We start from the raw sequence: 15,790 nt of genomic DNA on the forward strand, positions 1-15,790 counted from the left end.
GACTTGGGTCTTGGGAACCAGACTCAGGTTCTTTGGAAGAGTAGTTTGTGCTCTTAACCAATCATATATCTCTTCAGCCCTGTTTTGTTTTGTGTGAGGCGGTTATCTGTGTATCTGTGTCTGTCCCCTCAAAGGCCAGAAGAGGCCATCAATCCCCCTCTCCCCAAGCTAGAGTTAACTTAGTTATCAGCCAATTTGCCTGACATGCTGGGACCCAAACTCAGGTCCTCTAGAAGAGCAGCATGTGCTCTTAGCTGCTGAACCATCTCTCCAGCCCCAACCTTGTTTGGTGCTGTAAAGTAATACTTGCGGTGATAGCTAACACAGACTTACATATAAAATAAAGGGCCTTTTCCTCGCTTGATATCCCAGCCCCATGGCCCAAGAGTTACAGCCTGTAAGCCCTGAACTAAAACCTCCTAGACTAAAACTTCAACCATTTTCTACATGCTGATCTACATCTTGTGCTGTGTTTTTCAATGTATAGCTTTTCCCCAAAGCTGCAGAGCCATATCTATATATTATTTCTTTTCTCTGATGTACATTTAAGAACTTTTGTTTTGTTTTGTTTGTTTTGTTTTTCGAGACAGGGTTTCTCTGGGTAGCCTCGCCTTGCCTGTCCTGGACTCACTTTGCAGACCAGGCTGGCCTCGAACTCACAGTGATCCACCTGCCTCTGCCTCCCGAGTGCTGGGATTAAAGGCGTGCGCCACCATGCCTGGCTTAAGAACATTTTTATTTAATATGCCACAAGTGAGGCTACATTAAAAATGTTATGTGCATACGTGTGCTCTTATGCAAGTGTTTCTGTCACAGAATAGTAGATATGGGATTGTGTGCTCAAAAGTGATTCATGTTATTTATTTTCATATGTACATACATGTTTCTTATGCAAGTGTGTCTGTCACAGAACAGTAGGTATAGAATTGTGCACTCAAAAGTAATTCATGTTATTTATTTTCATTCATATTACTTAGTTTGCCTTTTGAAAATGGATAAAACTAACTTCATCAGCAGTTTTTGAGCACATGCATTGATGCATAATAAAGAATAATGAATGCATTTACTAAGCTACACTGGCCATGGTGCAATACTCAAAACAAGCAACCTTTTCATGATGCTTATGTGGGGAAAATTGTTCTTTATTTTAGGATAATGTTTCATATTAGCTATTTGTTAAAGTCTTGTGTCACCTTTGACTTCAAGTGAGAGCCATCAAGGAAGACCACTGAGGGCCAGCTTCACTCACTGTGTATTACCATTACCTTGTGTCTAGTTGTAAGAACATCTCTATGACCAAGAATTTTCCTGTACTTTTTCCATAAAGCCAAAAAGAACACAGCAGTCAAGTCTGTGTCTCAGAAGTAGCTGATAGCAGATCAGAAAAGATTGGTTGTTTTGGACACAGCCTCAGTAGCTAAAAATGATAGTAGCAGCAATGATGCACCTTGATGTCCTACTTGCTTTCCCATTTACTCTCTAGCAGTTTGTTGTTATAGTTACTGACAGGAACCAGGGATATGCTGCAGAGCTGTTTTCTTTTGGCTTGTTTCTTAGTATGTAGGTAAGAGATTGTAACAGTCTTATATAAACACCATTTTGACTGTCTCTAGGTTTCCACTGCTGTGTTGTCTATTACTGCCAAAGCTAAGAAAAAAGAAAAAGAAAAAGAAAAAAAAGAGGAAGAGAAGATGGAAGTGGTAGGTATAACTCAGTGGCCATATGGGTTAATAGCTGCTGTGATCCAGATTCTTTAGGCACTGTTGTACTTTGCGCTTAGCTTTTTCAGTTAACTACCCTGTTTCCAGCGTATAAAAATCATATCATTACATTAGAAAGAGACTCAAGAAAACCATGTCCGTGTTATTTAGCTTTTCTTGTTGCTGTGACAGAATACCTCTAGAAGCAGCTTTAGAGAGAAGAGGCTCGGGGCTCACGCTTTTAAGGGATACAGTTTCTCATGGCAGGAAAGGCGTGGTGTCTGGGGCTACATCTTTGACAGAGGGAACTTGCAGCATGGCTTGCTCATATCTTGATCAGGAAGCAAAGAGCTCAGACTGGCAACAGAGTGATTCTTCATCCCTCAGGCCATCCCTTCAACCAGTGAGGCCCTGTCCAGAAGGTTCCCTGATGTTCACATACATGAGCTCACAGAGAGCATCTCACATTCAGACCATAACAGTGTCCATTTGTGGTAAGGTGGGTGCAGAGCAGGGGTGAGTTCATAGAGAAAGTTACAGCTAAAACAGGCTTTGAAGAACAGTTCTGAGTAGACAGTGACTTGATAAAAGAGAAAGACTTTCAGGAAGGTGGATGATGATCCATTTAAATAGACTCTCTTCTCATCTCTGCTAGGAGAACACCCTTTTCATCCTTTGAAACGTTCATACCATTCTCACCCCTAAGTAATCTGGTATCATCTTAGTTGTACTTTGATTGTATCTGTCACTACCTTTTGCACCTAACAGTGTCCTACAAACTTAGCAGACAGGTTCAAGTAATGTAGGACAAAAGTAACCTCTGTTGATTGCCTTTCTCCCTTCCTAGGATGAAGCAGAGAAGAAGGAAGAGAAAGAGAAGAAAAAAGAACCTGAACCAAACTTCCAGCTATTGGATAATCCAGCGCGAGTTATGCCCGCCCAGCTGAAGGTCTTAACAATGACAGAGACCTGCAGATACCAGCCCTTCAAACCAGTAAGTTACCAATGGTCCTTAGCTGTATTTGCTGGTGGGTATTAATCTATAGGACTAGGTAAATCCCCAGAAGAAGATAAATCCCCAGAGCATTTTAAAGCAAGCTCACTAATATGTTTTTAAAAAGAAAAAAAATGTTCTTAGTGAAAACAAGAACATTCCCCTCAGCTTCCTATAGATTTTTAGAGAGCTTTTCTTTTCTCTAGTAATTCTTAAGAACTGTTTTCCCTCCTCTGTCACAGATAGAGGCCATAACTACAGAGCCAGGCACACTGGGTTGAATAATTCTCTTTTCTCCATATGAAAAATAGAAATTATCACCTTAACTAATAGGTACAGATCAAAGGAGTTAATATGTAAGCATTGGGAACAAGACCTGGTCCTGCCAATATGTGATCATCATCATAATTACACTACTGCCCTAAACACAGTGAATTTTAGAGTTAAAAAGAGATCTTGGCAGTACTCAGTTAATCCCAGGCCAGACTACTGCTCATTAGAAAGAAAGGTGTATTGGTTACCTTTCTCATTGCTGTGACAGAGTACCCGACAGAACCAGCTCAAGGGAGGCTCTCTGGGCTCACGATCTAAGATAATAGAGTCCATCATGGTGAGAAAGTGATGGTGAAGTTTGTGGCAGCAGGAGTGAGTGGCTGGGGCTCCTCACATCTCAGAAGACCAGGAAGTGAAGAGGTCAGGAAGCAGGCCCAGGCCGTGACCCCCAAGGCTTGCCCTGTGTTCCAAACAATCCACAATCCCCCGCAAACAGTACCATCATCTGGGCACCAAGTATTCAAGCACATAAGCTTGGGGGGACATTACACATTTAAACCATGATAAAATGCTTACCAAAACATTTAGCATAATGTCTTTATCTTTCAAGGTTTTCCTTGTGTTATTATTGGTGGTGTTTTGTTTTGTGTTTTGAGACAAGATCTTAGTCCCCTCTGGTCCAGAACTCATTTTGCAGCCCAGAGTGGCTTTGAACCAGAGTGCTGAGGTTATAGACATGCAACTCCTGTCCCAGTCATTTTAAATCTAGAAAGCTAAAGACTTGCCAGTCCAATGAATGCAAGGCATCCAGGTATTGAGTCTGTCATTTAAAATAGCACAGATGAGATTTCTGGATCTTCATATGGGAGTAAGTTAATTTATCAATCCAGTGATAAATTAAAAGCAGCTCTTGTTTCGGTTGTGAGCCAAGGATGTTCTTTGGTTATCAGCTACAGAAACAAAGGAAGAAACAGAAATTGATGTGTGTAATAGTTTCAAACTGAAGGCGACGTGCCTGGCTTTATATCTTGGCTCTTGTTTAGTAGCGTTCCTCTGCATTTCATTTTCTTCGCCTGTAAAATGATGCAGTAATTCCCTCTACTTTAGAGAGACTATGAGGGAGGACATTTCCAGGTCAGTTCCAGCTTGGTTTTCCTGTCCTAGGTGCAGGGTTCATTCAGGTTGGCGCAGGTACTCTCGAGTTCAGTAGAGGTGACTGCACACATAGTGAATGTATTAAAGGAATACGTTTTATATTACGTGAATTCTTCCTCATCTTAATAAAAGGCCACTCCTTTATATGTAGATTGAAGAAAGAAATTGCCCATTAACCCAGCCCAAACTCTCAATGGCGAGGGTCATCAACATGTTCCTCAGATGGGGCTTTTGAAAGAAGCACTGGGAAGCTTGCTGGCTCATTCCTCTAACCCCAGTACTTAGGACACCGAGGCAGGTGCATCTCTGTGGGTTGAGTCCGAGCTCCAGGTCAACCAAGGATACATACTGAGCCCTTACCTCAGTGCCCCCCTCAAAAAAATATAAAGTGCTCTCAGAATGTCCCTCTCTGCTTCAGTCAGAATTCACCATCGTAGGTGACAGCAGAGCATCTCCTCAGACAGGAAGCATTAATCAACCTCAAATATGGCACAGTTACTAACAGCTCTTTGGATATGTGGATTGTGCTGCAGAATGTGAGTGAGATCATTTCATTTCTGATGAGCATACAGTAGAAGTCAGAACCCATACTACAGGTTTCCAGAAACTTGGAAGTCCTCTTCTGAGTATGGACATTTTATTCTGCTTGGAGGCTCATCTCCATTTGCTCCACCGGGCAGTTCACATAAGCATGGAGGCCATAGAGGATGAGGGCAATTTCTGTTGTTCTTGGGCTATTGGTAGTCAAGGCAGAGTCCATTCATAGAATGCATTCTTTTCAAGAAAAGCAAACTTTTACGGGAGAGAGCTGTAACTGCTTTGGTGTGAATGCATGTGTTAGAAGCGGGAAATGGTCTAGAAATTCTTGAAGGCACACCAGCTTTATAGCATGGCAGGGCAGAGTCTTGGTGGGTAAAATCAGATTAAGCTCAACCGCAGAGATGCTCACCCGTGTGAGTCATTTGACTAATGTTCTTGGGCTTCTTTCCTTCCCTGTAATATGCTTGGTAGCAGTGTACTTCTTCCAGATGTGCTTTGCCACTGTTCGCTGATTTAATTACAGAGAGCAGCTTTCCATTTCCTCTGACACACGCAGGAAAATAGAATAAAATTAGCACCCTAGAGATGGTTGAATAGCTTGGTGTTTGAAATTACCATCAGCTAATAGCTGAGGCCTTAATGGAATTGCTACTACAGTCTACTTTCCTTTGGCTTTCCATCTGTTTTTCTTTTCTTTCTTTTTTTTTAAGATTTATTATTATGTATACACTGCATGTATCCCTACACACCAGAAGAGGGCATTAGATCACATTATAGATGGTTGTAAGCCACCATTTTGGTGCTGGGAATTGAACTCAGGGCCTCTGGAAGAGCAGTCAGTGTTCATAACCTCTGAGCCATCTCTCTAGCCCTTCATCTGGTTTTCATTGCTTACATCATATTGGTTTCTAGATTACTGTAAGAATGCTCAGATGGCTGTTGTGCTTTATTATTTTTTCTGAAATTATGAAGGAAACAATGGCCTTTCTTGAATCTCACAAATATAATAGACTATGGTGCTTCAAAACTGTAATACAGGGCTGGAAAGTTGGCTCAGTCATTAAAGGCTAGGAGCACCAAAAATACCTGTAATATATATCAATATCAAAGGTCTTGGGGTGCTCGCTGCTCTTACAGAGAACTCAGGTTCTATTCCCCAAACTCACATAGCACCTCACAGTTCTCTGTAACTTCTCACCTCCTCGGCCATTACACACACTTGGTGCACAGATATTCATACAGACAAAACACCTATACACATAAAATAAAAAATCTTTTAAAAGATGGAGGATGAGAGGCCAGGCATAGTGGCGCACAGCTTTAATCCCAGCACTCAGGAGGAAGAGGCAGGCAGATCACTGTGAGTTCAAGGCCAGCCTGGTCTACAAAGTGAGTCCAGCGGGCTGGAGAGATGGCTCAGTGGTTAAGAGCACTGCCTGCTCTTCCAAAGGACCCAGGTTCAATTCCCAGTACCCACATGGCAGCTCACAACTGTCTGTAACTCCAAGATCTGACACTCTCGTACTAAGGCACATTAAAATTAAATAAAATATTTAAAACAAACAAACAAACAAACAAAGTGAGTCCAGGACAGCCAAGGCTACACAGAGAGACCCTGTCTCAGGGGGAAAAAGATAGGGGATAAGGGCATGTCTCCAGGTTAGAACTAGCTTTTCAACGTTAAACAAGCTCTGGGGTAGGAATGAAGTTTCTGGTCTAAGGACACTGTTCTGAGTAGGGTAGGAAGGCAGTGGAATGCTGTGTTGGGGCAGTAAACATTCGGCCACAGTCAGACTAATAAGCATTTCTTTGGCTGGGAAGCACTTCTTCAGCATCACATGGCGCACCATGCACTGGATTAAGCTGCCAATTCTCAGTGGAGAGGAGTTATTTTATGCTGGTGTGACTCCCTCAGCCCTTCCCTTGCACATCACGTGTTGAGGATCCACTTAATATGCACCTGCTGTAAACGGCAGAGCATTGTGAAGCATGAGTGGGATTACTCTGCTTTCCTCTCTGTGCACAGCTCTCCATTGGAGGCATCATAATTCTGAAAGACACCAGTGAAGACATTGAAGAACTCGTGGAACCTGTGGCAGCACACGGCCCTAAAATTGAAGAGGAGGAGCAAGAGCCAGAGCCCCCAGAGCCATTCGAGTATATTGACGATTAAGGACCAGGGTAAGTACTCATCACCACTTCTGAGGGAAGCATCGGTGTCAAGACTGGCAGGTGCTTATAGAAGCAAGAGCCTTTCATCACTTCTCTCTTATTTGCTCCTCAGCTACCCAAAGAGCATTAAAACTCCACCTTTCTCAACCCATCTGCACAGGGAACCTCATATGTGCTTCTTTCTTCTCTGACTTTGTGCTTCACTTCCCTGCTGGCTCCTTAGCAACTAGAGCTATACAGAGAAGAAGCCCTGTCTTGAAACAAAATTTTAAACAAGCTAAACAAGTACATGACATGAAACTCCCAGAGAATTCATAAAAATGTTATATGGGAAAAAATAGCTAAACAAAGCCAGGTACAGTGGTACATACCTGCAACCCAACAGTTGATACATGAAGGCAAGAAGATCAGGAGCTTCAAGGCCAGACTTGGCTCCCTAACAAATTCAAGGTCATGCTGGGCTTCTTGTTTCCCTACCAGAACCGTGGAAATGAACCATTTCCTTAGGTATTAAGGTGATAAGAGTCGGTGTGTATTCTGGGAAGCTGGTTAGGTGGGTCAGTCATAGCACACTTTCTCCTTTTGTCTTTTTTGTTGTTTGTTCGTTTGTTTGTTTGTTTGTTTTTTGAGACAGGGTTTCTCTATGTATCCCTGGCTATCCTGAACTGTGTAGTCCAAGCTGGCCTTGAACTCACAGAAATCCACCTGCCTCTGCCTCCTGAGTGCTAGAACTAAAGGCATGTGTGGGTATACGCTTCCTATTGATTTGCCCCTCTCCTTGTCCTCTTGGCAGTAATTCTGGCACTGGAGCTTAAATGTTCATGTAGTTAGTACAGTAATTGAACATCTGATATCCTTAAGACATGTGACCTATGAAGACCTTGGTGTGAGTCAAACTGTACCACAAACACTTCCCTGGTGATAAAGGATGATTGCAGCAGTCGTTTAAGGCTAAGGGAGCGAGCTGCTCAGTGACTAAGACACTGACTGCCCTTCCAGCTCACAGCTGCCTGAAACTCCAGTTCGACACCTCACACAGATGCAGGCAAGACACTGGTATACTGAAAACAAAAATAAATGATTTAAAACAAAAAATAAGGGCATTCTTAGTAGTTTCTAAAACTTGAAATAATATTAATTGTATGAAACTGTACTCTTTTAATTCCCTCACTTTCTTTTATAATATTCAAAAATACATATGAAAGATAAATAATGATTTATCCTGGCATCCTGAGTTTGATCCCTGAGACCCACAGGTAAAAGGAGAGCGCTGGCTTGTGCATGTAATCCTCTAACTACCAGAGTGTTGTAGCACACAGGCACACGTAACGTAGACCCACACAAAAATCAACAGGTAACTTTTTTTTAAGAAAGAAAGAATGAACATAGGAACTCTATCATTTTTTTTAAAGATTTATTTATTATGTATACAGTATTCTGCCCAAATGTATGCCTGCACACCAGAAGAAGGGACCAGATCTCATTTTAGATGGCTGTGGGCCACTGTGGTTGCTGGGAATTGAACTCAGGACCTTTGGAAGAACAGACAGTACTCTTAACCTCTGAGCCATCTCTCCAGCCCAACTCTACCATTTTTATACAGTAGTATTTAAAAATGCATTTAGGAGCCAGCCAAGTAGATCTCTGTGGGTTAGAGGCCAGCCTGGTCTACACAAAGTAAATCCAGGACAGCCAAGGCTACCCAGAGAAACCCCATCTCAAAACAACAACAAAAGCATTTGGAGACTTTAGTAACAAAATGACATGACAGGCCTGCGGGTGCCAAGTAGAAGCTAGATTTAGATTTCAACTAGTAGTCTAAAAAAAGTTTTAGGAATAAAGGACAATGCCAACTTCTGCCACTTTGTTTTCCCAGGATCTTGCCTGCTCAGCTGAAGATGACTGTCCTGGCACACACTGAACTGTCTGTGAGGGAACCCATGCTGAGGCCTACTCGATGCACGCACCATTGCCTATGCTGACCTAAAGAACCTGTGTCCCGAGTCTTTGGTTAAGAAGATATACAACTGTTTAGTGTGCTCTTTCACAGAATTTGGTTTTCAAATAAATATATTAAAACTTCAAATTGACAAGACTTTAATTGATTTGTTTTTCTAGTTGTTGTTTTGTTTTTTATGGGTTGGCTGCTGCCACCATAAGCTAATAAGCATGTTGACACCTGCTGAAGCAGGAGAGCTTTGATTCTTTGACTTAAACTTAAGAGGTTGTCTTTGAAAAACTCTTTCTTGTGATGCTTGAGGTTACATCCAGAATTTTCTGCATGCTAGGCAAGTGCTCCACCACCTAGCTATGAGTTCCATTCCCAGCCCAAAAGATAGCCTCTAGATCTGGGGGGAAATGAATAAATAAATTGTAGAGAGGTCAGCCCTATGCACTCATCTGTCCAGTCTTGTCAGGTCCAGGTCTAAAGGTTACTGATTCCCAAGGATGGCTCCTTACAGTTAATTTCATTGTATCCCCTCCTTTGTAAATTCTCTGTTTCCTCAATATCAGATGATTCTATAAAAGAAATTATCTAATTTCCTAGCCTCTCATTAGGTATGCCCTTCCTGTTTAAGCTCTTAATGTTGCTTGCATTTCAGGCAGTTACATTCAGAAGCCTACATTTCCCTTAATATATGAAATGATCAGAAAACAGAAGTGTCTTGAGGAGTCCGTCATCCAAAACTGAGTAGTCTGGGAAGATGTAGCATATTCACTAGCCTGCGAGATAGCAAGTGTAAGGAAGAAGTCAACATGGAGGCTCGCTGCACGCTGCCCTTGCGTGTTGAACAGGTGCTAGCTTTAAAGTACAGGTTACAACGTAAAGTGGACCCTTGGATCTAAGCATCATAAGACCTAGTGAGCTTGGGTTTTTTCCTAGATTTCCTAGGAAATGTATAGTGCTGAGAGCTGACAGAGGAATAAAGTCACTTGTGGAAGGGTACGAGGTAGAAGTTGGGGGCTCAGTACAAAAAATAGATGAGGGAAGGGAGAAATTCTCCCCAGATGTTATTGAGCCCTCTTATACTCCTGACATGCACTCCCAACTTGTGCGGTATCCTCACCTGGGCTGTCTCATGAGCATGACATCCAAGCACACTTCATACCCAGGCTTCTACTGCTTTGATCTAATGTCCAGACTTCCACCTCACTGCCCACACCGAGGCCCAGCTTTCACCCTCTGCAGTGGCGACAACTCCACTCCTCACTGTTTACTACCCCAACTGAGTCTACCTCCAGACTCAGTCCACTCTAATCCTTTCTCCAAATCTTTGTAAATCATGTTGCTCTCCTGCTTAAAAGCTTGCTGAATAAGCTGCAAACCGCCTGATGTATGTGCATCTGTCTAAGGCCCCAACTGCTGCTCATCTCTGCAGCCTCTCATTGCTTAAGTGTCCTCCCACCTTCTGTCACCTGACCTTTGCATAGAATGCCAGTGCCTCTACCTTCAATGTACATCTCTTTGGACTCTATTTTTAAGATTGTGTGTGTGTCTGTGAGGTACCCAAGGAAGCTGGGAGCATCCAATCCCCAGGAGCTAGAGTTCCAGGCACTTGTGAGCTGCCTGAGTGGTGCTGGGAATCGAATTCATGTGCTATGCAAAAACAATACATGCTCTTAAAAACTGAGCCATCTCTCCCGACAACTCTACCATGTTACCTCTAGGTCTGGTAGATACACAGATGGTTCTTGACTCACACTGGGTTTGTATCTGATGCAAGGATAGTAATTAGAACTGGGCACATGCCTTTAATCCCAGCACTAGGGAGGCAGAGGCAAGATGAGTATCTGAGTTCCAGGACAGCTAAGGCTACATAGACCCTGTCTCAAAAGGAAAAATCCAACGAAAGAATAGCAATTGGGAAGCACAGCTGAGCACTGACAAAACAATTTGAACAAGAGTCCTATGAGCACAATGAATTCATCTGCCCTGAAGCCATCTTCCCCTGGGGGCTTCAACCTATGACTGTTCCTGCTGAGGATTGACTTTCCTTTGATTTTGTTCTCGGAGAACCCTGGCTTTTCCCTGCATGCACAGGTGATGTCTTTGGAATCTGCAACCAGTGAGAGAGGACAGGAAGAAATGACCTTGAGCAAAGATATTTTTGGGGCATTGTGCCTCGCCAGCCTTATATCCACCATCAGTGATTACTCCTACTTTCCCTTAGGGAGTGGTTTTTGGTTTTGTTTTTGGTTTTTTGTTGTTGTTTTATTTTTGACTGTTATGGGGCTTACTTACCCTTACAGTTAAAGCTGCTGGGTTCTTCTAAGCCAAACCATGCAACAGGAATATCATGGACTTTGCTTCCTCTTTTGTACAAAGGCAGTAGTGTTCATTTCAAGATTGTGTTATGGTCAAGTGTGATGGTGCATGCGTTTAATTCCAGCACTCAGGAGGCGGAGGCAGTGGAATCACTGTGAGTTCGAGGTCAGCCTGGTCTACAAAGCAAGTCCAGGACAGCCAAGGCTACAGAGAGAGACCTTGTCTCAAAAAAACGAAAAAGAAAAACCTAAAAAAAAAAAAAAGACTGTGTTATGCTAATTACCAAAAGCTTTCTGTGTGCTAGCCACTGCCTGTGCACCACCTGTATTGTGGTTTGAACAAAAATGGACCCCATAGACTCGTGTGTTTGAATGCTTGGCCCATGGGGAGTGGCACTATCAGGAGGTGTGGCCATGTTGGAGGAAGTGCATCACTAGTGGGTGTGCCTTGAGGTCTCAGAAGCTCAGTTCTCTTCCTGCTGCCTGTGGATGTAGATGCAGAACTGTCAGCTCCTTCTCCAGCACCATGTCTGCCTGCACGCTGTCCTGCTTCCCATCGTGATGACAGTGGCCTGAACCTTTGAAACAGGAAGCCAGGCCCAGTTAAGTGTTTTCCTTTCTAAGAGTTGCCATGGCAGTGTCTTCACAGCAACAAAACCCGAACTAAGGCGACCTGCATCGGTGCTTATGCCTCACAACTGCCCTAGGAGAGAGACACTACTGTCTAGGTATAAGGCCTCATAAGAAGCCATTTTAGTTGAAGCAAAGTGGTGTGGTCTACCTTCTCATTTCTCATGATGGTCATATTGAGTGGCTTGTTCAGTATCAAATGTCATTTTTACAGTTATGCTCATGGTTCATCTTTATTAAGCTGATTTCTAGCCTCTGGGTTTTCAGGGGGTATTTGATTCAGTAAGCCAACAGACCTGGCAGGAGCCATTTCCCTTCAGCCTGGATACTCCCAATGTGTGCCTCCTTCTACACTCCTAAGTCAGAATCCTATCAAAAAGACAGTTTTGTTTCCAAATAGTCTTGGCCTCTCCCATGTACCCTGATAGTGATAGCATTTCCTGTCTGTTAACTGAGATCTGGGCACTTCTTTGGTGTGTGAAAATAGTGTTTTTCAAGGAAGCAAATTAGTAATTTGCATTCAGGAGATAACTACCTTTAAAGATGCTTGGACTTGGCAAAGAATTGGCTGAGATAAAGGGTTTCCCTTCGAGGCTCATTACCATGACCTCATGTAGACAGTCCTGATTCATCACCCAAAGACTTAAGATAGCCATAAGTGTCTAAGTCTCTTTGCTTATGAAGGGCATGAGCTAGCATCCCCTAAATAAGAGCCATGTGGACAGAGGTGTCCTTCCTTTCTTTCTCTTTTAAGTGTTTTGCCTACATGTAGGCCTGCATGCCAGAAGTGGACACCAGATCTCATTATAGATGGTTTCAAGCCACCATGTGGTTGCTGGGAATTGAACTCAGTACCTTCAGAGGAGCAGTCTGTGCTCTTAACCCCTGAGCCATCTCTCCAGCCCCAGACAGAGCCTTTCTATTTAGGTAAGCTCTTGTCTCACTCTTCTTGTCTCATCCTCCCAAGTGCTAGAACTATAACTGTGCTCCAGCTAGTCAAATAATGGCTGTTTACCAATAGAAGGTCCAAGAATCCAGGAGCTCTTCAGTCCACAAGGCTGGATGTCTCAGTTGGACTTCCGTATACACCAGAATCTCGAAGAGGTAGTCTCTAATGTCGTGTTACTAAATCTGTGGGGATGCTGCATATCAGATACCCTGCATGTCAGATACTTATACCACAATTCATAACAGTAGCAAAATGAGAGTTATGAAGTAGCAATGGAATAAGTTCATGGTTCCATAACATGAGGAATTGTATTAAAGGGTCACAGCATTAGGAAGGTTGAGAAACACTCTTTTTTTTTTTTAAGATTTATTTGTTTGTTTGTTTGTTTATTTATTTATTTATTTTTGAGACAGGGTTTCTCTGTGTAGTTTTGGTTGTCCTGCACTCACTTTGTAGACCAGGCTGGCCTTGAACTCACAGCGATCCACCTGCCTCTGTCTCCTGAGTGCTGGGATTAAAGGCGTGCGCCACCACACCCCGGCTTTATTTATTTATTATGTATACAGCGCTCTGCCTGCATGTACACCTGCAGGCCAGAAGAGGGCAGCATATCACATTACAGATGGCCATGAATTACCATGTGGTTGCTGGGAATTGAACTCAGGACCTCTGGAAGAGCAGTCAGTGCTCTTTACCCCTGAGCCATCTCTCCAGCCCCAAGAGCCACTGCTCTAATGCCAGTGAAGGAATGGACTTGCCAGTGAGAGTGAGAGCAAGCTGCCAAAGAGCAAAACCTTCCTTCTTCCATTTTCTTTATATAGGCTACCAGCAGAAGGTGTGGCCAGATCTAAGGTAGATCTTCCCACCTCAGAAGATCTGGATTAAAAGTGGGTCTTCTCACTTTAAATTATTTAGCCAAGGAAAAAAATCCCTCAGAAAAGCTGGGCATGGTGGCAAACACCTTCAATCCCAGCACTCAGGAAGCAGAAGCAAGTAGATCTCAGAATTCAAAGCCAGCCTGGGCTACAAAGAGAAACTCTGCCTCAAAAAAGCAAAAGCAAACAAAAACCCACCCCAAACAACAAAACAAAAAAGAGAGAAAGAAGAAAAATTGCCTCACAAATGTACCCAATCACTTGGGTTTTGGATAATTCCAGATGTAGCCAAGATGACAACAAAAAACAGCCATCACACAAGGTTAGTGCATTTGAGGACTTTCCTATGGACTATGATGAGTAGGCTTTTGCTTTCATTTTGGCGGGTGTCGTAGTCTACATGCTGACCTCTTACATCAAAATGGTGTCTTGGTGCCTCTAACATGGTGACAGTTGTGCTAAAGGCTGGGGGCCTATTACAGGACATTCTCAGGCTCAAAACAAAGCCACGCTCTTATCAGTGAACTCGAGACTCAGACCAAAGGGCATGGTAGAGCATCTACTCAGAAGGCAAGGCCAACCAACCAATTGACCGAGGGAATCAACCCACTAGGGATTCTGACAACACTCAGGAGATTAGCTCAATCTGCTATACCACATTAGAAGCCATCCAAGAGACCTATTCATTCATTCTAGTAAATGTCTAGGCAATGCATGCTTGTGTGTGTGTGTGTGTGTGTGTGTGTGTGTTCACATACGCGCATGTGTGCATGCGTGTGCCATGGTGTCTGTGGAGATTGGAAAAAAGACTTTTGGGCATTGGTTTTGATCCTTATTTTAAGGAGTGGGTGGGAGGAAAAAATATCTAGATGAGCCAGGAGTGGTGGTGCACATCTGTAAGCCCAGCACTCTGGAAAACAGAGGCAGGTGGATCTCTGTGAGTTCGAGGCCAGCCTGGTCTATAAAGTGAGTCCAAGACAGCCAAGACTATAAAGAGAAACTCTGTCTCCAACCCCACTCCCAAAAAAAGAATGGGCGGGGGCTGGAGAGACGGCTCAGCAGTTAAGAGCACTGGCTGCTTTTTCATAGGCCTCAAGTTCAATTCCCAGCACCCTCATGGCAGTTCACAATTGCAGCTACAGTTCCAGGGCATCTGACACCTTTTTTTGTCCTCTAAAGGTACCAGGTACATGAGACAAACAAGCAGGCAATACGCCCACACATAAAAAACAAAAATAAACTAAGTGGTGGGCAGATAGGGTATATTAACCAGGAACTTTGAGATAGGAAAGGAAATAATAGAACGTTATTAAAGGGGGATACTGAGAAGGTAGAATCATGGAACATGTTAGTACACTCTGTGGGTACCCGGGTACCTCTCTAGCCTGTTCTTCAAGTAGGCCTAGCCTCTCTGCAAAGTTCCCAGCCTGTACTCTATAAGGCCATGTAAGGACTGAGCTGACATAGGAAATGAATGGCCTCCCCTGGCTGTCAGGGCTCACAGCTTCCTAAAATAGAATGGGTTGGTGGAAGGCTGGGGTTGAGAGAGCCCCTTCCGAAGATTAGAGCCCACTGTGCCCCACTTTGAGAGGCTACCAACTGGAGGCAGAGTCTCTGGTTTTGGACAAGGCAGAATTTTTTGTTGTTGTGTTTTGGTTTGGTTTGATTTTGAGAGACAGAGTTTCTCTGTGTAGCCTTGGCTGTCCTGGACTTGCTTTGTAGACCAGGTTGGCCTCAAACTCACAGTGATCCACCTGCCTCTGCCTCCTCAGTGCTGGTGATTATAGATGTGTGCCACCACACCTGGCCACCAGACTTTCAAATGTGAGTAAGAAGAGTTGCCCACAATGATTCGTTACTTGTCTCAGGTGCATATGCAATCATATGGACAGATGGTTCCAGAAAATGTGAGTCAGGACATTGGAACACTGGGAACCCTGAGGACCAGAGTAAGGGTTAGAGAGGGTCCCTTTCTTCCTTTCCTTGTCTTTTCCCCCAAGACCTGGGTTCTGGGTTTGGCAAGAACTGGTGTTTATAGTGAAAGACCTGGGCCAAAGACACAACTATTCAAAAGTCTAGATAGCTGAAATAGGCTTTATGTCCCAGACCAAGACTGATGCTACAGAGCCTAGGCTACCGTCCTGTACCGCTCGCTCTTCTCAGGGATCTTAGATGCAGCAGTGAGTTTTGCAATGCCCGCATCTCCTCAGAATGCTGGTGCCACTTCCTTACCCTA

The 15,790-nt window shown here is 43.6% G+C and overlaps 1 protein-coding gene across 1 annotated transcript in view; it reads left to right on the plus strand.

Moving 5' to 3' along the window:
- Positions 1 to 8,920, plus strand: part of PSMD1 (proteasome 26S subunit, non-ATPase 1) — a 78,887-nt gene extending 69,967 nt beyond the window's left edge. The window contains exons 22-25 of the mRNA XM_084779160.1: positions 1,614 to 1,700; positions 2,548 to 2,694; positions 6,689 to 6,843; positions 8,711 to 8,920. Of these exons, the coding sequence (XP_084635286.1) occupies positions 1,614 to 1,700; positions 2,548 to 2,694; positions 6,689 to 6,835 (381 nt within the window). The 3' untranslated portion in view covers positions 6,836 to 6,843; positions 8,711 to 8,920. The remainder of the gene's footprint in view (positions 1 to 1,613; positions 1,701 to 2,547; positions 2,695 to 6,688; positions 6,844 to 8,710) is intronic.
- The last annotated feature ends 6,870 nt before the right edge of the window (positions 8,921 to 15,790 follow it).

The sequence above is a fragment of the Acomys minous genome (assembly GCF_964271855.1).
Source record: "Acomys minous genome assembly, chromosome: 4".
Lineage (NCBI taxonomy): Eukaryota > Metazoa > Chordata > Mammalia > Rodentia > Muridae > Acomys > Acomys minous.